General features: G+C 47.6%; 1 protein-coding gene and 1 long non-coding RNA gene across 2 annotated transcripts in view; both read left to right on the top strand.

Annotated features, from left to right (window-relative positions):
* Nucleotides 1-3485: 3485 nt before the first annotated feature.
* Nucleotides 3486-8729, top strand: LOC137304867 (uncharacterized). The gene is made up of 2 exons (XR_010958649.1): nucleotides 3486-3747; nucleotides 8278-8729. It is a non-coding gene; the product is annotated as an uncharacterized lncRNA (long non-coding RNA).
* Nucleotides 8730-19332: 10603 nt separating this feature from the next.
* LOC137305034 (pregnancy-specific glycoprotein 22-like) overlaps nucleotides 19333-24303 on the top strand; it is a 29344-nt gene continuing 24373 nt past the window's right edge. The window contains exons 1-2 of the mRNA XM_067973800.1: nucleotides 19333-19498; nucleotides 21528-21798. Coding sequence (XP_067829901.1) covers nucleotides 21735-21798 — 64 coding nt within the window. The 5' untranslated portion in view covers nucleotides 19333-19498; nucleotides 21528-21734. The remainder of the gene's footprint in view (nucleotides 19499-21527; nucleotides 21799-24303) is intronic.

Genomic DNA, 24303 nt, shown 5'->3' on the forward strand with positions numbered 1-24303 from the left:
TATAGATCATTGTGGTTATTATAGATCATTGTTGTTATTATGGAACATTGTTGTTATTATAAATCTTTGTGGTTATTATGGATAATTGTGCTGTTATAGATCATTTAATTATTATCGTCTATTGTGTTTATTATAGATCATTGTGGTCATTATAGATCATTGTGATTAATATTGATTATTATGATTATTATAGATCATTGTGATTATTATAGATTATTGTGATTATCATAGATCATTGTGAATATTATAGTCAATTGTGGTTATTATAGATCATTCTGAATTTATAGATTGTTGTGATTATTATAGATCATTGTGATTATTATCATAAATTGTGATTCTTACAGATCATTGTGATTATTATGGATCATCATGATTATTAAAGATCATTGTGAATATTATCGTCCATTGTGATTATTATCATCCATTATGTTTATTATGGATCATTGTTGTTATTCTTGATCCTTGTTATTATGGAACATTGTGATTATTGTAGATCATTGTGATTATTATAGATCATCGTGATTTTTGTAGATCATCGTGATTTTTGTAGATCATCGTGATTATTATAGATCATTGTGGTTATTATGGATAATTGTGCTGATTATAGATCATTGTAATTATTATCGTCCATTGTGTTTTTGTTATAGATCATTGTGATTATTATTGATCATTGTGATTATTATTGATCATTGTGATTATTATAGATCACTGTGGTTATTATGGATCTTTGTGATTATTATATATCATTGTAATTATTATGGTCGATTTTGGTTATTATAGATAATTGTGAATTTATAGATTGTTGTGATTATTTTAGTTCACTGTGATTATTATAGATCATTGTGGTTATTATAGATCATTGTGATTATTATAGATCACTGTGGTTATTATGGATCTTTGTGATTATTATATATCATTGTAATTATTATGGTCGATTTTGGTTATTATAGATCATTGTGAATTTATAGATTGTTGTGATTATTTTAGTTCACTGATTATTATAGATCATTGTGGTTATTATAGATCATTGTGATTATTATAGATCATTGTGGTTATTATGGATCATTGAGATTATTATCATAAATTGTGATTATTATAGATCATTGAGATTATTATGGATCATCATGATTATTGTAGATCATCATGATTAGTATAGATTATTGTGATATTTATTATTCATTGTGATTATTATAGTTCATTGAGATTATTATAGTTCATTGTGATTATTATAGATCTTAGTGATTGCAATAAATGATTGTGGTTATTATTGATCATTGTGATTATTATAGATCATTGTGGTCATTATGGATCTTTGTGATTATTATATATTAATTGTGATTGTGAGGGATCATTGTGATTATTATAGATCATTGTGATTCTTATCATCCATTGTGATTATTATGGATCATTGAGATTATTATAGATTGTTATGATTATTATCGATCATTGTGATTATTATAGTTCATTGTGATTATTATAGATTGTTGTGATTATTATCGATCATTGTGATTATTATAGATCATTGTGATTATTATAGATTGTTGTGATTATTATCGATCATTGTGATTATTATAGTTCATTGTGATTATTATAGATTGTTGTGATTATTATCGATCATTGTGATTATTATAGATTGTTGTGATTATTATAGATCATTGTGATTATTTTAGATTGTTGTGATTATTATCGATCATTGTGATTATTATATTTCATTGTGATTAGTATAGATTGTTGTGATATTTATTATTCATTGTGATTATTATAGATCATTGTGATTGTTATCGTCCATTGTGATTATTATAGATCATTGTGATTATTATAGATCATTGTGATTATTATAGATCATTGTGATTATTATAGATTGTTGTGATTATTATAGATCATTGTGATTGTTATCGTCCATTGTGTTTATTATAGATCATTGTGGTTATTATAGATCATTGTGATTATTATAGATCATTGTGATTATTATAGATCATTGTGATTATTATAGATTGTTGTGATTATTATAGATCATTGTGATTGTTATCGTCCATTGTGTTTATTATAGATCATTGTGATTATTATAGATCATTGTGATTATTATAGATTGTTGTGATTATTATAGATCATTGTGATTGTTATCGTCCATTGTGATTGTTATCGTCCATTGTGATTATTATAGATCATTGTGATTATTATAGATCATTGTGATTATTATAGATTGTTGTGATTATTATCATCCATTTTGGTTATTAACTCTCCACTCTCCAACATGCCCAATCAGGTTTCTGCCCCGCCACAGTACAGAAACGGCCCTTGTCAATGTCACAAATGACATCCTATGTAACTATGACCGTGGTAAACTATCTCTCCTCGTCCTTCTCTAACTGTCTGAAGCCTTTGACATGGTTGACCACACCATCCTCCTCCAACGCCTCTTCTCTTTCTTCCATTTGGGTGGGACTGCGTTCCATTCCTATCTATCCAGTTATATCCAGAGAATCAGCTGCAATGTGGCTTTTCTTCCCATTCCCGCTTGGTTATCTTTGGAATCCCCCAAGGATCTATCCTTGGCCCCTTCCTAATTCTCATCCACATGCTGCCCCTCGGTGACCTTATCTGAAAACATGTCAGATTCCACATCTAAGCTAACCAGCTCTACCTCACAACCACTTCCATCGACCCCTCCACTATCTCTCATTTGTCACACTGCTTGTCCAACAAGCAAAAATTTCCTCCAACTAAATATTGGGAAGACCGAAGCCACTGTCTTCAGTCCCCGCCACAAACTCCGTTCCCCAGACCCCCGACTCCATCCCTCTCCCTGGCCACTGTCTGAGGCTGAACAAGACCGTTCACAACCTTGAGATGAGCTTCCGACCACAAATCTGCTCCATCACCAAGACTGCCTACTTCCACCTCTGTAACATCGCCCGTCTCCGCCCCTGCCTCAGCTCATCTGCTGCTGAAACCCTCATCCATGCCTTTGTTACCTCCAGATTGGACTATTCCAATGGTCTCCTGACCAGCCTCCCATCTTCCACCCTCCATAAACTTAAACTCATCCAAAACTCTGCTGCCCGTATCCTAACTCGCACCAAGTCCCGTTCACCGATCACCCCCTGTGCCCACTGACCTACATTGGCTCCCGGTCTGGCAACACCTCAATTTTAAAATTCTTATCCTTGTTTTCAAATCCCTCCATGGCCTCGCCCCTCCCTATCTCTGTTACCTCCTCCAGCCCTACAACCCTCAGAGATCTCTGCGCTCCTCCAATTCTTGCCTCTTGTGGATCCCTGATTTTAATCACTCCACCATTGGCGGCCGTGCCTTCAGCTGCCTGGGCCCTAAGCTCTGGAATTCCCTCCCTAAGCCTCTCTGCCACTCTCTCCTCCTTTAAGATGCTCCTTAAAACCTACCTCTTTGACCAAGCTTTTAGTCTCCCTTCTTAACAGCTCCTTCTTTGGCTTGGTGTCAATTATTTTCCTGTGAAGCACCTTGGGACGTTTTCCACATTAAAGGCACTATATAAATGCAAGTTATTGTTGTTTATCCCAGCATGCAGGTTGTTGTTCATAATGCAATGGGACTGGGACTGTCACAGGAACTGTCCAGCTTTTAATTGAGTTCCGATTATTCACATGTTTTATTCAATGCCTTGTATATTTTGTTTACAGTGCAGACATGGAATCTTGAGAAAAGAACTAGTAGGCTATGGACAAGATGAGACTTACTGCAGCTTGATGCAATTTACACTGTTTGGAGGTAAAATGCAACCAAATATAAATGGTCTTACAGAGCCTGGCTGTAATATGCATTCCAAGGGTGGGAATCGCCTTTTCTGTGCGTCTCTCTCTCTCCTTCCACTCCGCTCCATTTCTGTCTCTCTTATTGCCTCTCTCTTCCACTCCCTCGTTCCTTATTCCTCACCCCTCCCACTCCCCTTCTCTCTTTCCCCTCCTCATTCTCTTCCTCTCCCCTTTCTCTCTTGTCTTCTTTCTTCTCTCCACTTTTCTTACCCTCTCCCCCTCTCTTTCCCTTCCCCATCACTTCTATCTTTCTCCTCTCCATCTCTGTCTCTTTCTCTCCCTCTCTCTGTTTCTCTCTCTCTCTCTCTCTTCCCCCATCACATCTGGAACTGGAGTTCAGTGAAAACGGGATAGTATCGAAGGCTGTGGTTTCATGGTGAAACAGGCAGATTACATAAACTTTAAAACTACAAAAAGAAGCATTTAATGCTTACAAGGTAGGGACCTAAAAAAAGCCTTGATAGATGTAAAGAATATAGGAGAGATTAGAAGTAGGAGAGAAAATGTACAAAAAACATAAAAGGAAGCATAAAGGTTTTGCACAGGCACATTAGCAGAATGGTAGCAAGGAAGGGCATTGGCTTATCATTGGTGATCAGGCTTGTCATGGAGAGAGAAGGAATGGCAGTGATTTTGCCACAGTTTTCACTGAGGAGATGGATATTCAGCTGATAAACACTCCGCAGGAGGGTCTAAAATTGTAAGTGGAGGCTATACGTCAATGAGGCTTACGCAAAGCCACTTAAGCTTAAGGTGGATAAATCATCGGGACCTGATGGTTTACATCCACAGGTCCTGGGGGAAACTGGGGAAGAGATAGGAGAGGCACGGGGGAAGGAAAATTTTGGCAGAAGACAGAGAAATGGAGAGTGGCAAATGTGACACCCTCATCACAAAAGGAGACAGGGATCAGCCAGAAAATTCTAAGCTGTTCATTTGTCAGTTGTTGGTAAACTCCTCAGCCCAGAAATTGGTTCAGGCCTGAACCTAAAGGAGGTGAAAACCTGCAGGCAAGTCGTGTGCACTGCAGGATCAGCGTGCGCGCTGCCCGCCATATTCTACCTTAGCCTGAAAAATGGGCGCTACAAGATCCAATTTCTAGGCCTGAGAGTCTATAATACAGGAAGAAATTACTAAGTACTTGGGGAAACAGAAATTAATCAGAGCCGCTTAGTACGGACTTGTAAAACGCAGAGTCGACCTTAATAGAATCGAATATCTAGATAATTACCAGAATTGTGTCTTCTCTCAATATCATATCAGCTTGAGACAATATTGGGCAACGTTAGTATATTTCAGGGGTACATGCAATTGTAATGTTAGGTTAGCTTCCACTTGTTCAACACAGCAGGAGTCTCAGTGAAACAGACAATGTAGGAGACATTCGTCTCTTTCACTCAGACTTGGTTTCATTGGTCAGAACATTGAATGCAGGAGTTGGGATGTCTTGTTGAAGTTGTACAAGACATTAGTAAGGCCACACTTGGAGTACTGTGTACAGTTCTGGTCACCCTATTATAGAAAGGATATTATTAAACTAGAAAGAGTGCAGAAAAGATTTACTAGGATGCTACCGGGACTTGATGGTTTGACTTATGGGGAGAGGTTGGATAGACTGAGACTTTTTTCCCTGGAGAGTAGGAGGTTAAGGGGTGATCTTATAGAAGTCTATAAAATAATGAGGGGCATAGATAAGGTAGATAGTCAAAATCTTTTCCCAAAGGTAGAGGAGTCTATAACAAGGGGGCATAGATTTAAGGTGAGAGGGGAGAGATACAAAAGGGTCCAGAGGGGCAATTTTTTCACTCAAAGGGTGGTGAGTGTCTGGAACGAGCTGCCAGAGGCAGTAGTAGAGGCGGGTACAATTTTGTCTTTTAAAAAGCATTTGGACAGTTACATGGGTAAGATGGGTATAGAGGGATATGGGCCAAGTGCAGGCAATTGGGACTAGCTTAGTGGTATAAACTGGGCGACATGGACATGTTGGGCCGAAGGGCCTGTTTCCATGTTGTAACTTCTATGATTCTATGATATGATTGCCCACACCAGGGGCCGAGGTAATCATTTTGGGGAACAGCTCTCCGTGTGGGGAAAAATTCAGTCTACAGCTGGTTTAAGTCGGGAACAATCAGTGAGGTAGAAAGGGTCTCACTTTCTTTCTAGCCAGAGAAAGACTCTAGGCCGAGACATGCAGCTCATAATAGGAGAGGTTAGTGCTTGGGTAGTTCAAGAGTTGCTACCTTGTAAAGTGAGTTCAGTCTGTTGATGGGTACAGTGATGGACTTTATTATTTACCATGTTACCAAGAGCAGTATGAAATAGATTGCATTTCACTGAAAACTGTTCTGTTTGATGCTTCTTTATTCTTTTAAAAGGACAGGAAATGTTTGTAAATTGTGAATTCTGTTACATTTTGGTTTTTTTGAAACCCTATTCATTGGTTTCCATTTGAACATAAGAACATAAGAAATAGGAGCAGCAGTAGGCCATTCGGCCCCTCGAGCCTGCTCCGCCATTCAATCAGATCATGGCTGATCTTCGACCTCAACTCCACTTTCCCGTCCGATCCCCATATCCCTTGATTCCCCTAGAGTCCAAAAATCTATCGATCTCAGCCTTGAATATACTCAATGACTCAACCACAGCCCTCTGGGGTAGAGAATTCCAAAGATTCACCACTCTCTGAGTGAAGAAATTCCTCCTCATCTCAGTCTTAAATGGCCGACCCCCTGATCCTGAAATTATGTCCCCTAGTTCTAGACTCTCCAGCCAGGGGAAACAGCCTCTCAGCATCTACCCTGTCAAGCTCCCTCAGAATCTTATGTTTCAATGAGATCACCTCTCATTCTTCTAAACTCCAGAGAGTATCGGCCCATTCTACTCAATCTCTCCTCACAGGACAACCCTCTCATCCCAGGAATTAATCTAGTGAAACTTTGATGCACCGCCTCGAAGGCAAGAATATCCTTCCCTAGATAAGGAGCCCAAAACTGAACACAGTACATTTTAATCCCATCCTCATTCCAACACTGTTCTGAACTCTCATGTTCCGTCCAACGGTAATTTCATTATAATAAGCTTTGAATTGCAAACATCTCGCAACTAACCTCTTTCCGGTCTCAGCAGAAACTATATTGAACCATAGAAATTTGCAGCAGCAAAGGAGGCCATTTGGCCCACTGTGCCTGTCCCAGCTCTTGGTTCGAACAATCCCAAACTAATCCCTCTGCCCCGCTCTCTCCCCATAGCCCTGTATCAATCCCAAACTAATTCCACTGCCCCGCTCTCTCCCCATAGTCCTGTATCAATCCCAAAGTAATCCCACTGCCCCGCTCTCTCCCCATAGCCCTGTATCAATCCCAAACTAATCCCACTGCCCCGCTCTCTCCCCATAGTCCTGTATCAATCCCAAACTAATCCCACTGCCCCGCTCTCTCCCCATAGTCCTGTATCAATCCCAAACTAATCCCACTGCCCCGCTCTCTCCCCATAGCCCTGTATCAATCCCAAACTAATCCCTTTGCCCCGCTCTCTCCCTATAGTCCTGTATCAATCCGAAACTAATCCCACTGCCCCACTCTCCCCCCATAGTCCTGTATCAATCCCAAACTAATCCCACTGCCCCGCTCTCTCCCCATAGCCCTGTATCAATCCAAAACTAATCCCTCAGCCCTACTCTCCCCCCATAGTCCTGTATCAATCCCAAACTAATCCCACTGCCCCACTCTCTCCCCATAGTCCTGTATCAATCCGAAACTAATCCCTCTGCCCCGCTGTCTCCCCATAGCCCTGTATCAATCCCAAACTAATCCCACTGCCCCGCTCTCTCCCCATAGTCCTGTATCAATCCCAAACTAATCCCACTGCCCCACTCTCTCCCCATAGTCCTGTATCAATCTGAAACTAATCCCTCAGCCCCGCTGTCTCCCCATAGCCCTGTATCAATCCCAAACTAATCCCACTGCCCCGCTCTCTCCCCATAGCCCTGTATCAATCCCAAACTAATCCCACTGCCCCACTCTCTCCCCATAGTCCTGTATCAATCCCAAACTAATCCCACTGCCCCGCTCTCTCCCCATAGTCCTGTATCAATCCCAAACTAATCCCACTGCCCCACTCTCTCCCCATAGTCCTGTATCAATCCCAAACTAATCCCACTGCCCCGCTCTCTCCCCATAGCCCTGTATCAATCCCAAACTAATCCCACTGCCCCGCTCTCTCCCCATAGCCCTGTATCAATCCCAAACTAATCCCTTTGCCCCGCTCTCTCCCTATAGTCCTGTATCAATCCCAAACTAATCCCACTGCCCCGCTCTTAGCAGAAGGGCTCAGATCAGAATCAGGTCCATTTCAGCTATGAATCACATTGCTGACCCTCATAAGTTTATGATGATATGACCTCAATCTACTTTCACTCACAAGAATATCCGATAAGATTAACCATTTTTCAACTCGACCAACATCATAATTCCATCCCTTTTCCCAGTGCCTGCTGCTGTGATCTTGTGGAAATTCTGATCAACAAACTCTTGTATCTGGCTGACACGACAAGGAAATGTTGGCAAACAAAGTGTATTTGAGAATGAAAAAAGTGAAACCTGATGAGAGTAAGAGAAGCGAATTAATGCAGGATCTGTGTCGAGTCTGAATTTTGGAAGAAGTAATGAAGAAGTGAGAATGTAAAGTTGGGATTGGATTTCAAGCACTGTTAGTACACGAGTGCAGTCTGTGAGATGTGTTTTTGTCATTGTTGATCCCAGTTTAGGAAAATAAAGTTCTTCACAAAAAGATGAAACGTATTATCTTAAAGGGAAAAAGTCCACTTCAGACAGCAGCTGATGAAGAAAAAAGCCAAAAGTTAGAGGCAGTTTTTGCGACTTATCAATGTCACATTGTTTTAATTTTCAGTGGATGGTTAAATAAACATTAACTGCTGAAGAGTGACTCTTGTATTCTTGCTTACTGAAGCTCTCAGTGTTTGTGTCTCATTGAAGGTTCAGTGTCCTTTCCACTGGGTAAAAATCTTCACTCCTCTTTTGCTTGGAGAGATATAAAATTCACCGACTCCAAGTGGGCTGTAAATATCTGGGCTGCTATGATGTCGATCTGTGTCTAACAGTCAGCTAAATGCATGGCAAACTATAAATCCAGCTTTCAACATGAAGGAATTGTATTATACAAATCAAACCAAATGTAACAAAAATGCGAACCACACCAGGAGATAGATTACAAGATCTGTAACTTTCAGTTTTATAGTTTGAGTCGGAGGTTTGCATCATTGATAGGACGGTACATTAATACCTAAGAATTATCCAGTCGATGTTCACAGGTGCAAGGTCACTGCCAAAAAACTCACGGTCAAAAACACTGACGGCCGATCTGTAGAACTGAAATATCTCAAATGCTTCTGTTCAGTGCTGCAGAATTTCAATGTGATCCTTTCCCTACTGTAGCAACGAAATCTTTCTCCACTGGCCCCAAAACCAGCCACCCGAGGGTCTGTCATGTCAAACTGGGGGCAGTCTTGTGCTCTGGAGCCTGTAACCATTAGACACAGGGCTGAGGTTGCACAAGTTACTTTCACAGAGGAAGGATTCTACCAGTCCAGGAGATTGTACATTCCTCCTCATTCTGAACTGGATTTACTTCACCAAATCAAATATGTTCGAAGGTTTACGGCAAGGAAGGAGGCCATCAGGTCTGTCCTGGCTCTTTGCTGTATCAATCCCAAACTAATCCCTCTACCCCATTCTCTCCATAGCCCTGTATCAATCCCAAACTTTTTTTTTATTTGTTTGTGGGATGTGGGCGTCGCTGGCGAGGCCGGCATTTATTGCCCATCCCTAATTGCCCTTGAGAAGGTGGTGGTGAGCCGCCTTCTTGAACTGCTGCAGTCCGTGTGGTGAAGGTTCTCCCACTGTGCTGTTAGGAAGGGAGTTCCAGGATTTTGACCCAGCGACGATGAAGGAACGGCGATATATTTCCAAGTCGGGATGGTGTGTCTTGGAGGGGAACGTGCAGGTGGTGTAGTTCCCAAGTGCCTGCTGCTCTTGTCCTTCTAGGTGGTAGAGGTCGCGGGTTTTGAAGGTGCTGTCGAAGAAGCCTTGGCGAGTTGCTGCAGTGCATCCTGTGGATGGTACATACTGCAGCCACAGTGCGCCGGTGGTGAAGGGAGTGAATGTTTAGGGTGGTGGATGGGGTGCCAATCAAGTGGGTTGCTTTGTCCTGGATGGTGTCGAGCTTCTTGAGTGTTGTTGGAGCTGCACTCATCCAAGCAAGTGGAGAGTATTCCATCACACTCCTGACTTGTGCCTTGTAGATGGTGGAAAGGCTTTGGGGAGTCAGGAGGTGAGTCACTCACTGCAGAATACCCAGCCTCTGACCTGCTCTCGTAGCCACAGTATTTATATGGCTGGTCCAGTTAAGTTTCTGGTCAATGGTGACCCCCAGGATGTTGATGGTGGGGGATTCGGCGATGGTAATGCCGTTGAATGTCAAGGGGAGGTGGTTAGACTCTCTCTTGTTGGAGATGGTCATTGCCTGGCACTTATCTGGCACGAATGTTACTTGCCACTTATGAGCCCAAGCCTGGATGTTGTCCAGGTCTTGCTGCATGCGGGCTCAGACTACTTCATTATTTGAGGGGTTGCGAATGGAGCTGAACACTGTGCAATCATCAGCGAACATCCCCATTTCTGACCTTATGATGGAGGGAAGGTCATTGATGAAGCAGCTGAAGATGGTTGGGCCTAGGACACTGCCCTGAGGAACTCCTGCAGCAATGCCCTGGGGCTGAGATGATTGGCCTCCAACAACCACTACCATCTTCCTTTGTGCCAGGTATGACTCCAGCCACTGGAGACTTTTCCCCCTGATTCCCATTGACTTCAATATTACTAGGGCTCCTTGGTGCCACACTCGGTCAAATGCTGCCTTGATATCAAGGGCAGTCACTCTCACCTCACCTCTGGAATTCAGCTCTTTTGTCCATGTTTGGACCAAGGCTGTAATGAGGTCTGGAGCCGAGTGGTCCTGGCAGATCCCAAACTGAGCATCGGTGAGCAGGTTATTGGTGAGTAAGTGCCGCTTGATAGCACTGTCGACGACACCATCCATCACTTTGCTGATGATTGAGAGTAGACTGATGGGGCGGTAATTGGCCGGATTGGATTTGTCCTGCTTTTTATAGACAGGACATACCTGGGCAATTTTCCACATTGTCGGGTAGATGCCAATGTTGTAGCTGTACTGGAACAGCTTGGCTAGAGGCGCAGCTAGTTCTGGAGCACAAGTCTTCAGCACTACAGCCGGGATGTTGTCGGGGCCCATGACCTTTGTTGTATCCAGTGCACTCAGCTGTTTCTTGATATCACGTGGAGTGAATCGAATTGGCTGAAGACTGGCTTCTGTGATGGTGGAGATATCAGGAGGAGGCCGAGATGGATCATCCACTCGGCACTTCTGGCTGAAGATGGTTGCACTGCCCCGCTCTCTCCACATAGTCCTCTATCAATCCCAAAGTAATCCCACTGTCCCACTCTCCCCCACAGTCCTGTATCAATCCCAAATTAATCACTTTGCCCCGCTCTCTCCCTATAGCCCTGTATCAATCCAAAACCAATCCCACTGTCCCACTCTCTCTCATAGTGCTGTATCAATCCCAAACTAATCCCACTGCCCCGCTCTCTCCCCATAGTCCTGTATCAATCCCAAACTAATCCCATTACCCCGCTCTCTCCCCATAGTCCTGTACCAATACCAAACTAATCCCACTGCCCAGGTCTCTCCCCACAGTCCATATAAATCCCAAACTAATCCCACTGCCTCGCTCTCTCCGTCTAGCCGTGCATCATTCCAAAACATTCCCACTGCCCCGCTCTCTCCCCATAACCCTGCATCAATCCCAAACTAATACCTCTGCCCCACTCTCTCCCCATAGTCGTGTATCAATCCCAAACCAATCCCACTGCCCCACTCTCTCCCCATAGTCCTGTATCAATCCCAAACTAATCCCACTGCCCCACTCTCTCCCCATAGTCGTGTATCAATCCCAAACCAATCCCACTGCCCCACTCTCTCCATAGTCCTGTATCAATCCCAAACTAAACCCACTGTCCTGCTCTCTCCCCATATTCCAGTATCAATCCCAAATTAATCCCTTTGCCCCACTCTCTCCCTATAGCCCTGTATCAATCCAAAACCAATCCCACTGTCCCACTCTCTCCCCATAGTCCTGTATCAATCCCAAACTAATCCCACTGCCCCACTCTCTCCCCATAGCCCAATGTCAATCCCAAACTAATCCCACTGCCCCGCTCTTTCCCTATAGCCCCGTATCAATCCCAAACTAATCCCACTGCCTCGCTCTCTCCGTCCAGCCCTGCATCAATCCCAAACTAATCCCACTGCCCCACTCTCTCCCCATAGCCCAATGTCAATCCCAAACCAATCCCACTGTCCCGCTCTCTCCCCATATTCCTGAATCAATCCCAAACTAATCCCACTGCCTCGCTCTCTCCGTCCAGCCCTGCATCAATCCCAAACTAATCCCACTGCCCCATTTTCTCCATAGCCCTGAATCAATCCCAAACTAATCCCACTGCCCCACTCTCTCCCCATAGTCCTGTATCAATCCCAACCTAATCCCACTGCCCCACTCTCTCCCTATAACCATTTATCAATCCCAACCTAATCCCACTGCCCCATTCTCTCCCCATAGCCCTGAATCAATCCCAACCTAATCCCACTGCCCCACTCTCTCCCCATAGCCCCGAATCAATTCCAAACTAATCCCACTGCCCCGCTCTCTCCCCATAGCCCCGTATCAATCCCAAACTAATCCCACTGTCCCACTCTCTCCCCATAGTCATGTATCAATCCCAAACTAATCCCACTGTCCCACTCTCTCCCCATAGTCATGTATCAATCCCAAACTAATCCCACTGCCCCACTCTCTCCCCATAGCCCTGTATCAATCCCAAACTAATCCCACTGCCCCACTCTCTCCCCATAGCCCTGTATCAATCCCAAACTAATCCCACTGCCCCGCTCTCTCCCCATAGCCCTGTATCAATCCCAAACTAATCCCACTGCCCCACTCTCTCCCCATAGTCCTGTATCAATCCCAAACTAATCCCACTGCCCCACTCTCTCCCCATAGCCCCGTATCAATCTCAAACTAATCCCACTGACCCGCTCTCTCCCAATAGCCCTGTATCAATCCCAAACTAATTCCACTGCCACACTCTCTCCCCATAGGCCTGTAACAATCCCAAACTAATCCCCCACTCCATTCCCTCCATAGTCCTGTATCAATCCCAAACTAATCCCACTGCCCCGCTGTCTCCCCATAGCCCTGTATCAATCCCAAACTAATCCCACTGCCCCGCTCTCTCCCCATAGTCCTGTATCAATCCCAAACTAATCCCACTGCCCCGCTCTCTCCCCATAGTCCTGTATCAATCCCAAACTAATCCCACTGTCCCACTCTCACCCCATAGTCCTGTATCAATCCCAAACTAATCCCACTGCCCCGCTCTCTCCCCATAGTCCTGTATCAATCCCAAACTAATCCCACTGTCCCTCTCTCACCCCATAGTCCTGTATCAATCCCAAACTAATCCCACTGCCCCGCTCTCTCCCCATAGCCCTGTATCAATCCCAAACTAATCCCACTGCCCCGCTCTCTCCCCATAGTCCTGTATCAATCCCAAACTAATCCCACTGTCCCACTCTCACCCCATAGTCCTGTATCAATCCCAAACTAATCCCACTGCCCCGCTCTCTCCCCATAGTCCTGTATCAATCCCAAACTAATCCCACTGTCCCACTCTCACCCCATAGCCCTGTATCAATCCCAAACTAATCCCACTGCCCCACTCTCGCCCCATAGTCATGTATCAATCCCAAACTAATCCCTCAACCCCATTCTCTCTATAGCCCTGTAACAATCCCAAACTAATCCCCCACTCCATTCCCTCCATAGTCCCGTATCAATCCCAAACTAATCCCACTGCCCCGCTCTCTCCCCATAGCCCTGTATCAATCCCAAACTAATCCCACTGCCCCACTCTCTCCCCATAGCCCTGTATCAATCCCAAACTAATCCCACTGCCCCGCTCTCTCCCCATAGTCCTGTATCAATCCCAAACTAATCCCACTGCCCCGCTCTCTCCCCATAGTCCTGTATCAATCCCAAACTAATCCCACTGTCCCTCTCTCACCCCATAGTCCTGTATCAATCCCAAACTAATCCCACTGCCCCGCTCTCTCCCCATAGCCCTGTATCAATCCCAAACTAATCCCACTGCCCCGCTCTCTCCCCATAGTCCTGTATCAATCCCAAACTAATCCCACTGTCCCACTCTCACCCCATAGTCCTGTATCAATCCCAAACTAATCCCACTGCCCCGCTCTCTCCCCATAGTCCTGTATCAATCCCAAACTAATCCCACTGTCCCACTCTCACCCCATAGCCCTGTATCAATCCCAAACTAATCCCACTGCCCCACTCTCGCCCCATAGTCATGTATCAATCCCAAACTAATCCCTCAACCCCATTCTCTCTATAGCCCTGTAACAATCCCAAACTAATCCCCCACTCCATTCCCTCCATAGTCCCGTATCAATCCCAAACTAATCCCACTGCCCCGCTCTCTCCCCATAGCCCTGTATCAATCCCAAACTAATCCCACTGCCCCACTCTCTCCCCATAGCCCTGTATCAATCCCAAACTAATCCCACTGCCCCGCTCTCTCCCCATAGTCCTGTATCAATCCCAAACTAATCCCACTGCCCCGCTCTCTCCCCATAGTCCTGTATCAATCCCAAACTAATCCCACTGCCCCGCTCTCTCCCCATAGTCCTGTATCAATCCCAAACTAATCCCACTGCCCTGCTCTCTCCCCATAGTCCTGTATCAATCCCAAACTAATCCCACTGCCCCGCTCTCTCCCCATAGTCCTGTATCAATCCCAAACTAATCCCACTGCCCCACTCTCTCCTCATAGTCCTGTATCAATCCCAAACTAATCCCACTGCCCCGCTCTCTCCCCATAGTCCTGTATCAATCCCAAACTAATCCCACGGCCCCACTCTCTCCTCATAGTCCTGTATCAATCCCAAACTAATCCCACTGCCCCACTCTCTCCCCATAGCCCTGTATCAATCCCAAACTAATCCCACTGCCCCACTCTCTCCCCATAGCCCTGTATCAATCCCAAACTAATCCCACAGCCCCATTCTCTCCCCATAGCCCTGTATCAATCCCAAACTAATCCCACTGCCCTGCTCTCTCCCCATAGTCCTGTATCAATCCCAAACTAATCCCACTGCCCCGCTCTCTCCCCATAGTCCTGTATCAATCCCAAACTAATCCCACTGCCCCACTCTCTCCTCATAGTCCTGTATCAATCCCAAACTAATCCCACTGCCCCGCTCTCTCCCCATAGCCCTGTAACAATCCCAAACTAATCCCCCACTCCATTCCCTCCATAGTCCTGTATCAATCCCAAACTAATCCCACTGCCCCACTCTCTCCCCATAGCCCTGTATCAATCCCAAACTAATCCCACAGCCCCATTCTCTCCCCATAGCCCTGTATCAATCCCAAACTAATCCCACTGCCCTGGTCTCTCCCCATAGTCCTGTATCAATCCCAAACTAATCCCACTGCCCCGCTCTCTCCCCATAGTCCTGTATCAATCCCAAACTAATCCCACTGCCCCACTCTCTCCTCATAGTCCTGTATCAATCCCAAACTAATCCCACTGCCCCGCTCTCTCCCCATAGCCCTGTAACAATCCCAAACTAATCCCCCACTCCATTCCCTCCATAGCCCTGTATCAATCCCAAACTAATCCCACTGCCCCACTCTCTCCCCATAGTCCTGTATCAATCCCAAATTAATCCCACTGCCCCGCTCTCTCCTCATAGTCCTGTATCAATCCCAAACTAATCCCACTGCCCCATTCTCTCCCCATAGTCCTGTATCAATCCCAAACTAATCCCACTGCCCCGCTCTCTCCCCATAGTCCTGTATCAATCCCAAATTAATCCCACTGCCCCACTCTCTCCCCATAGTCCTGTTTCAACCCTAAAGCAATCCCACTGCCCCACTCTCTCCCCATATCCCTGTATCAATCCCAAACTAATCCCACTGCCCCACTCTCTCCCCATAGTCCTGTATCAATCCCAAACTAATCCCACTGCCCCGCTCTCTCCCCATAGCCCCGAATCAATCCCAAACTAATCCCACTGCCCCGCTCTCTCCCCATATCCCTGTATCAATCCCAAACTAATCCCACTGCCCCGCTCTCTCCCCATAGCCCCGAATCAATCCCAAACTAATTCCACTGCCCCGCTCTCTCCCCATAGTCCTGTATCAATCCCAAACTAATCCCACTGCCCCGCTCTCTCCCCATAGTCCTGTATCAATCACAAACTAATCCCACTGCCTTGCTCTCTCCCCATCGCCCTGTATCAATCCCAAACTAATCCCACTGCCCCGCTCTCTCCCCATAGTCCTGAATCAATCCCAAACTAATCCCACTGCCCCGCTTTCTCCCCATAGCCCCGTATCAATCTCAAACTAATCCCACTGCCCTGCTCTCTCCCCATAGCCCAGTATCAATCCCAAACTATTCCCACTGCCCCACTCTCTCCTCATAGTCCTGTATCAATCCCAAACTAATCCCAATGCTCCATTCTCTCTATAGCCCTGAATCAATCCCAAACTAATCCCTCAACCCCAGTCTCTCTATAGCCCTGTATCAGTCCCAAACTATTCCCACTGCCTCGCTCTCTCCCCATAGTCCTGTATCAATCCCAAACTAATCCCACTGCCCCGCTCTCTCCCCATAGCCCTGTATCAGTCCCAAACTATTCCCACTGCCTCGCTCTCTCCCCATAGTCCTGTATCAATCCCAAACTAATCCCACTGCCCCGCTCTCTCCCCATAGCCCCGTATCAATCCCAAACTAATCCCACTGCCCCACTCTCTCCATAGCCCTGTATCAATCCCAAACTAATCCCACTGTCCCACTCTCTCCATAGCCCTGTATCAATCCCAAACTAATCCCACGTCCCACTCTCCCCACAGTCCTGTACCAATACCAAACTAATCCCTTTGCCCCACTCACTCCCTACAGTCCTGTATCAATCCCAAACTAATCCCACTGCCCCGCTCTCTCCCCATAGTCCTGTATCAATCCCAAACTAATCCCACTGCCAGTTCTCTCCCCATAGTCCCGTATCAATCCCAAACGAAACCCACTGCCCGTGTCTCTCCCCATCGTCCTGTATCAATCCCAAACTATTCCCACTGCCCCACTCTCTCCCCATAGTCCTGTATCAATTCCAAACAAATCCCACTGTCCCACTCTCTCCCCATAGTCCTGTATCAATCCCAAACTAATCCCACTGCCCCACACTCTCCCCATAGCCCTGTATCAACCGTAAACTAATCCCACTGTCCCACTCTCTCCCCATAGTCCCATATCAATCCCAAACTAATCCCACTGCCCCACTCTCTCCCCATAGTCCTGTATCAATCCCAAACGAATCCCACTGCCTTGCTCTCTCCCCATAGTCCTGTACCAATACAAAACTAATCCCACTGCCCCACTCTCTCCCCATAGTCCTGTATCAATTCCAAACTAATCCCACTGCCCCACTCTCTCCCCATAGTCCTGTATCAATCCCGAACGAATCCCACTGCCCCACTCTCTCCCCATAGTCCTGTATCAATCCCAAACTAATCCCACTGCCCCACTCTCTCCCCATAGCCCTGTATCAATCCCAAACTAATCCCACTGCCCCACTCTCTCCCCATAGTCCTGTATCAATCCCAAACTAATCCCCCTGCCCCGCTCTCTCCCCATAGTCCTGTATCAATCCCAAACTAATCCCCCTGCCCCGCTCTCTCCCCATAGCCCTGTATCAATCCCCAAACTAATCCCACTGCCCCACTCTCTCCCCATAGCCCTGTATCAATCCCCAAACTAATCCCACTGCCCCGCTCTCTCCCCATAGCCCTGTATCAATCCCAAACTAATCCCACTGACACACTCTCTCCCATAGCCCTGTATCAATCCCAAACTAATCCCATTGCCCCACTCTCTCCCCATAGTCATGTATCAATCCAAACTAATCCCACTGCCCCACTCTCTCCCCATAGTCCAGTATCAATCCCAAACTAATCCCACTGCCCCGCTCTCTCCCCATAGTCCTGTATCAATCCCAAACTAATCCCACTGCCCCACTCTCTCCTCATAGTCCTGTATCAATCCCAAACTAATCCCACTGCCCCACTCTCTCCCCATAGCCCTGTATCAATCGCAAACTAATCCCACTGCCCCACTCTCTCCCCATAGCCCTGATCAATCCCAAACTAATCCCACTGACACACTCTCCCCATTGCTCTGTATCATCCTAATTGGGTGTTGGGTCACAGGATGGTTGGGGCTGTCAGGGGATGGGAGGGGAGGGTTGGGGTGTTGGGGGGGCGGGTGGGGGTGTCGGGGGGAGGGGTGGGGGTGTCGGGTGGGGGTGGGGGTGTTGGGGGGGGGCGGGTGGGGGTGTCGGGGGGGGGGGTGGGGTGTCGGGGGGGGGGGTGGGGGTGTCGGGGGGGAGGGGTGGGGGTGTCGGGGGGGGGGGTGGGGGGTGTCGGGGGGGGAGGGGTGGGGGTGTCGGGGGGGGTGGGGGGTGTGGGGTGTCGGGGGAGGGGTGGGGTGTCGGGGGGGGGGGGGGGGTGGGGGTGGGGGTGTTGATGGACAGGTATCAGGTGGGATTGGTCGGGGAGGAGCTCAGATGCCTGGACTGAGTTCGATGTAAATACCCAGTTCCCCCACCCCTCCCCCCCTGGCCCCACCCCCACTGTAGCCCCGCCCCTCCCTCAGGCCTTGCCCCTCTCTCTGACCCCCACCCCCACTCTAGTCCCGCCCCTCCCCCTGGCCCCACCCCCCCTTCAGGCCTCGCCCCCCCACTCTTGCCCCGCCCCTCCCCCAGGCCCCGCCCTCCCTCAGCCTCGCCCCCTCTAGCCCGCCCCTCCTCAGACCCGCCCCCTCACTAGCCCCGCCCCTCCCTCAGGCCTCGCCCCCACTCTAGCGCCGCCCCCTCCCTCAGGTCCCGCCCCCACTCTAGCCCCGCCCCTCCCTCAGGCCTCGCCCCCTCTCTAGCCCCGCCCCTCTCTAGGCCCGCCCCTCCCTCAGCCCCGCCCCCATTCTAGCCCCGCCCCTCCCTCAGGCCCCGCCCCCATTCTAGCCCCGCCCCTCCCTCAGGCCTCGCCCCCCCACTCTAGCCCCGCCCCTCCCTCAGACCCCGCCCCTCTCTAGCCCCGCCCCTCCCTCAGGCCTCGCCCCCACTCTAGCGCCGCCCCTCCCTCAGGTCCCACCCCCACTCTAGCCCCGCCCCTCCCTCAGGCCTCGCCCCTACTCTAGCCCCGCCCCCATACTAGCCCCGCCCCTCCCTCAGGCCCCGCCCCCATTCTAGCCCCGCCCCTCCCTCAGGTCCCGCCCCCATTCTAGCCCCGCCCCTCCCTCAGGCCCCGCCCTGTGTGGACGGGCTCTCGCCGGGAAGCCCCGTGGATAACGGTTGTTGTCGGCTGTTGCGAGGCGGCGAAAACCGGACCGGGCGGTGAGCGGAGGCCCCGGGCCCCGGGCGGTGAGCGGAGGCCCCGGGCGGTGAGCGGAGGCCCCGGGCCCCGGGCGGTGAGCGAGGCCCCGGGCCCCGGCGGTGAGCGGAGGCCCCGGGCCCCGGGCGGTGAGCGGAGGCCCCGGGCCCCGGGCGGTGAGCGAGGCCCCGGGCCCCGGGGCGGTGAGCGGAGGCCCCGGGCCCCGGGCGGTGAGCGGAGGCCCCGGGCCCCGGGCGGGGAGGGGACGGACATTGTGTCTCTCTCTCTGTGAATGAATCATCGAAAGGTCACAGCACCAAAGGAGGCCATTCGGCCCATCGAGCCCGTGCCGGCTCTCTGCAGGACCAATCCAGCCCGGTCCCCCCCCCTCCCCCCTCATTCCCCCCCTCCTCCCCCCTCATTCCCCCCCTCCTCCCCCCTCATTCCCCCCCTCCTCCCCCCCTCATTCCCCCCCTCCTCCCCCCCTCCCCCTCCCCCTCACCTCCCCTCCCCTCCTCCCCCTCACCCCCTCCTCACCCCCCCTAAGCGTTCTATTGTATTCAGCTGGTCAGCTAACATGGTCAACTTATTCCATCATGCTTTGCTTCTTTTATGGTTCAGTATTTCTACATTAATATGGTCAGCTTTATGGTTTAAGTGTATTAGAAAGTCAATTTAGTCAGTCAAAGCTTATAGTTTTCCACAGGTTCATCATAACTTCCATACCTTTGTACTCTCTGCCTCTATTTATAAATTGTAAACAATTTTACAACACCAAGTTATAGTCCAGCAATTTTATTTTAAATTCACAAGCTTTCGGAGATTTTCTCCTTCCTCAGGCAAATGTTCAAGATCTCCTTGAAGCCTACGCATTTATACATATTGAACAATAATACATGGTGTTTACAGACTGCCCCTGCAACTGCCCGTTGCCAAGGCAATCACCGTGTTCAGACAGAGAGGTGTTACCTGCAGAACCTCCGAATACACATTCAATAAAAAAACAAACAGGGAAAAAAAAACAGAGAAAAAAAAAACACAGAGAGAGGCAGAAACATCCGGAAGGCAGAGAGAGCCAGCAAATGACCCATTATATTAAAAACAGATAACATTTGTTCGCTGGTGGGGTAACGTGTAGCGTGACATGAACCCAAGATCCCGGTTGAGGCCGTCCTCATGGGTGCGGAACTTGGCTATCAATTTCTGCTCGACGATTTTGCGTTGTCGTGTGTCTCGAAGGCCGCCTTGGAGTACGCTTACCCGAAGGTCGGTGGATGAATGTCCATGACTGCTGAAGTGTTCCCCGACTGGGAGGGAACCCTCCTGTTTGGCGATTGTTGCGCGGTGTCCGTTCATCCGTTGTCGCAGCGTCTGCATGGTCTCGCCAATGTACCATGCTCTGGGGCATCCTTTCCTGCAACGTATGTTCAATATTGTTCAATATGTATAAATGCGTAGGCTTCAAGGAGATCTTGAAACATTTGCCTGAGGAAGGAGAAAATCTCCGAAAGCTTGTGAATTTAAAATAAAATTGCTGGACTATAACTTGGTGTTGTAAAATTGTTTACAATTGTCAACCCCAGTCCATCACCGGCATCTCCACATCTATTTATAAAGCCCAGGATCCTGTATGCTTTTTTATCCGCTTTCTCAACCTGCCCTGCCACCTTCAACGATTTCTGCACATATACCCCTAGATCTCTCTGTTCCTGCACCCCTTTAGAATTGTGCCGTCTAATTTATATTGCCTCTCCTCGTTCTTCCTACTGGACTTCAGTGTTAAATTTCATCTGCCACGTGTCCGCCCATTCCACCAGCCTGTCTATGTCCTCTTGAAGTCTATCACTATCCTCCTCACTGTTCACTACACTTCCAAGTTTTGTGTCATCTGTAAATTTTGAAATTGTACCCTATACTCCCAAGTCATTAATATACATCAAGAAAAGCAGTGGTCCCAGCACCGACCCCTGGGGAACACCACTGTACACCTCCCTCCAGTCCGAAAAACAACCGTTCACCACTACTCTCTGTTTCCTGTCCCTTAGCCAATTTTGTAATCATGCTGCCATTGCCCCTTTTATTCCATGGGCTTCAATTTGGACTCACATTGTCTCTGTCTCTCTTAGGGCGCTGATGCTAACTGCAGACTCTCCCTCTGCGCGTCGGTGAGTTGTGTATCAGCTGCAGCAGAATTCTGCCAGTGGAATGAGGTGATTGGGACTGTGTTAAATCTTCTCTGGCCAGATACCATTCCTCCAATCTGTGCGAATTCTTTGGGATTACTGTTGCGGTTTTCTAATCTTACGTTGAATGTACTGGATGTCTGGAGTGAAATGAAGATTTTTTGTTTCCTTGCATTTCTCAACGCACTACATATTCCGAGTGAGTCTCAGACAGGTAAACTGATCTTTGTGTATTTAATTGCAGCATTTTAATTAGAGGAAGCTCTGCATTAAAAAGCACCTGAAAATGAAGACCATGCTGTAAGATTTAGAGAATAGTATTCATTGGACTATATCTGTGGAAGGATGTAGGTGACAGTATAACCTTAGACATTGTGTTATATATTTATATCATTAGATGCCCTCAGGTAGTAGAGAAGGGCCTGGAATGTGTGCCTAACAGAGCCCAGGTATGCAGTGGCTTCACACAATCTCCTATCATCGGTGGGACCTGGCTAATAGGATCTAACTCTCTCCTGTTCCGCTGGCTGTATAAGTTCCTTGTAGATATTATTCAGCGCCTTTCCCTACCTCAGGATGCCTAAAGCGCTTTACAGCCAAAGAAGTACTTTTGAAGTGTAGTCACTATTGCAATGTAGGAAATGTGGCAGCCAATTTGCACACAGCAAGATCCCACAAACAGCAGTGTGATCATGATCAGATCATCTGTTTTTTAGTGATGTTAATTGAAGGATAAATATTGACCAGGACACCGGGGCGAACTCCCCTGCTGCTCTTCGACTAGTGCTGTGGGATCTTTTACATTCAGTTGAGAGGGCAGACTGGGCCTCATCAGAGAAACAGTGGAAGATAAATTTTTCTCAGGCTCTAACTTAAAATGGCTGCCAATTCGCTCGCATCCTTTTGAGCTATTGCCCAGGATTAATTTATACACCATTGTCCCCAACAGTGCAGCACTGGAGTGTCAGTCTGGATTATGGGCTCATCCTTCTAGAGTGGGGCTTGAACCCATAACCTTCTGACTCAGAGGCAAGAGTGGGACCCACTGAGGAAGGCTGACAATTTATACATTGGGCACCTGGCTACATAATCGTGCTGGTATAAACATATTATAGTGGTTCCTCCAATAACGCGCATCAAGGTAGATTAACGCGCATCAAGGTAGATAAATCTCCGGGACCTGATGAAATGTATCCCAGGACGTTATGGGAGGTTAGGGAGGAAATTGCGGGTCCCCTGGCAGAGATATTTGAATCATCCACCGCTACAGGTGAGGTGCCTGAAGATTGGAGGGTAGCAAATGTTGTGCCTTTGTTTAAGAAGGGCGGCAGGGAAAAGCCTGGGAACTACAGACCAGTGAGCCTGACATCTGTAGTGGGTAAGTTGTTAGAGGGTATTCTGAGGGACAGGATCTACAGGCATTTGGAGAGGCAGGGACTAATTAGGAACAGTCAGCATGGTTTTGTGAGAGGAAAATCATGTCTCACGAATTTGATTGAGTTTTTTGAAGGGGTAACCAAGAAGATAGATGAGGGCTGTGCAGTAGACGTGGTCTACATGGACTTCAGCAAAGCATTTGACAAGGTACCGCATGGTAGGTTGTTACATAAGGTTAAATCTCATGGGATCCAAGGTGAGGTAGCCAATTGGATACAAAATTGGCTTGACGACAGAAGACAGAGGGTGGTTGTAGAGGGTTGTTTTTCAAACTGGATGCCTGTGTCCAGCGGTGTGCCTCAGGGATCGGTGCTGGGTCCGCTGTTATTTGTTATTTATATTAATGATTTGGATGAGAATTTAGGAGGCATGGTTAGTAAGTTTGCAGATGACACCAAGATTGGTGGCATTGTGGACAGTGAAGAAGGTTATCTGGGATTGCAACGGGATCTTGATCAATTGGGCCAGTGGGCCGATGAATGGCAGATGGAGTTTAATTTAGATAAATGTGAGGTGATGCATTTTGGTAGATCGAATTGGGCCAGGACCTACTCCGTTAATGGTAGGGCGTTGGGGAGAGTTATAGAACAAAGAGATCTAGGAGTACAGATTCATAGCTCCTTGAAAGTGGAGTCACAGGTGGATAGGGTGGTGAAGAAGGCATTCGGCATGCTTGGTTTCATTGGTCAGAACATTGAATGCAGGAGTTGGGATGTCTTGTTGAAGTTGTACAGGGCATTGGTGAGGCCACACTTGGAGTACTGTGTACAGTTCTGGTCACCCTATTATAGAAAGGATATTATTAAACTAGAAAGAGTGCAGAAAAGATTTACTAGGATGCTACCGGGACTTGATGGTTTGACTTACAGGGAGAGGTTAGACAGACTGGGACTTTTTTCCCTGGAGAGTAGGAGGTTAAGGGGTGATCTTATAGAAGTCTATAAAATAATGAGGGGCATAGATAAGGTCGATAGTCAAAATCTTTTCCCAAAGGTAGGGGAGTCTATAACGAGGGGGCATAGATTTAAGGTGAGAGTGGAGAGATACAAAAGGATCCAGAGGGGCAATTTTTTCACTCAAAGGGTGGTGAGTGTCTGGAACGAGCTGCCAGAGGCAGTAGTAGAGGCGGGTACAATTTTGTCTTTTAAAAAGCATTTGGACAGTTACATGGGTAAGATGGGTATGGAGGGATATGGGCCAAGTGCAGGCAATTGGGACTGGCTTAGTGGTATAAACTGGGCGACATGGACATGTTGGGCCGAAGGGCCTGTTTCCATGTTGT

The sequence above is a fragment of the Heptranchias perlo genome, chromosome 39 (genome assembly GCF_035084215.1).
Source record: "Heptranchias perlo isolate sHepPer1 chromosome 39, sHepPer1.hap1, whole genome shotgun sequence".
In the NCBI taxonomy this organism is placed as follows: Eukaryota; Metazoa; Chordata; class Chondrichthyes; order Hexanchiformes; family Hexanchidae; genus Heptranchias; species Heptranchias perlo.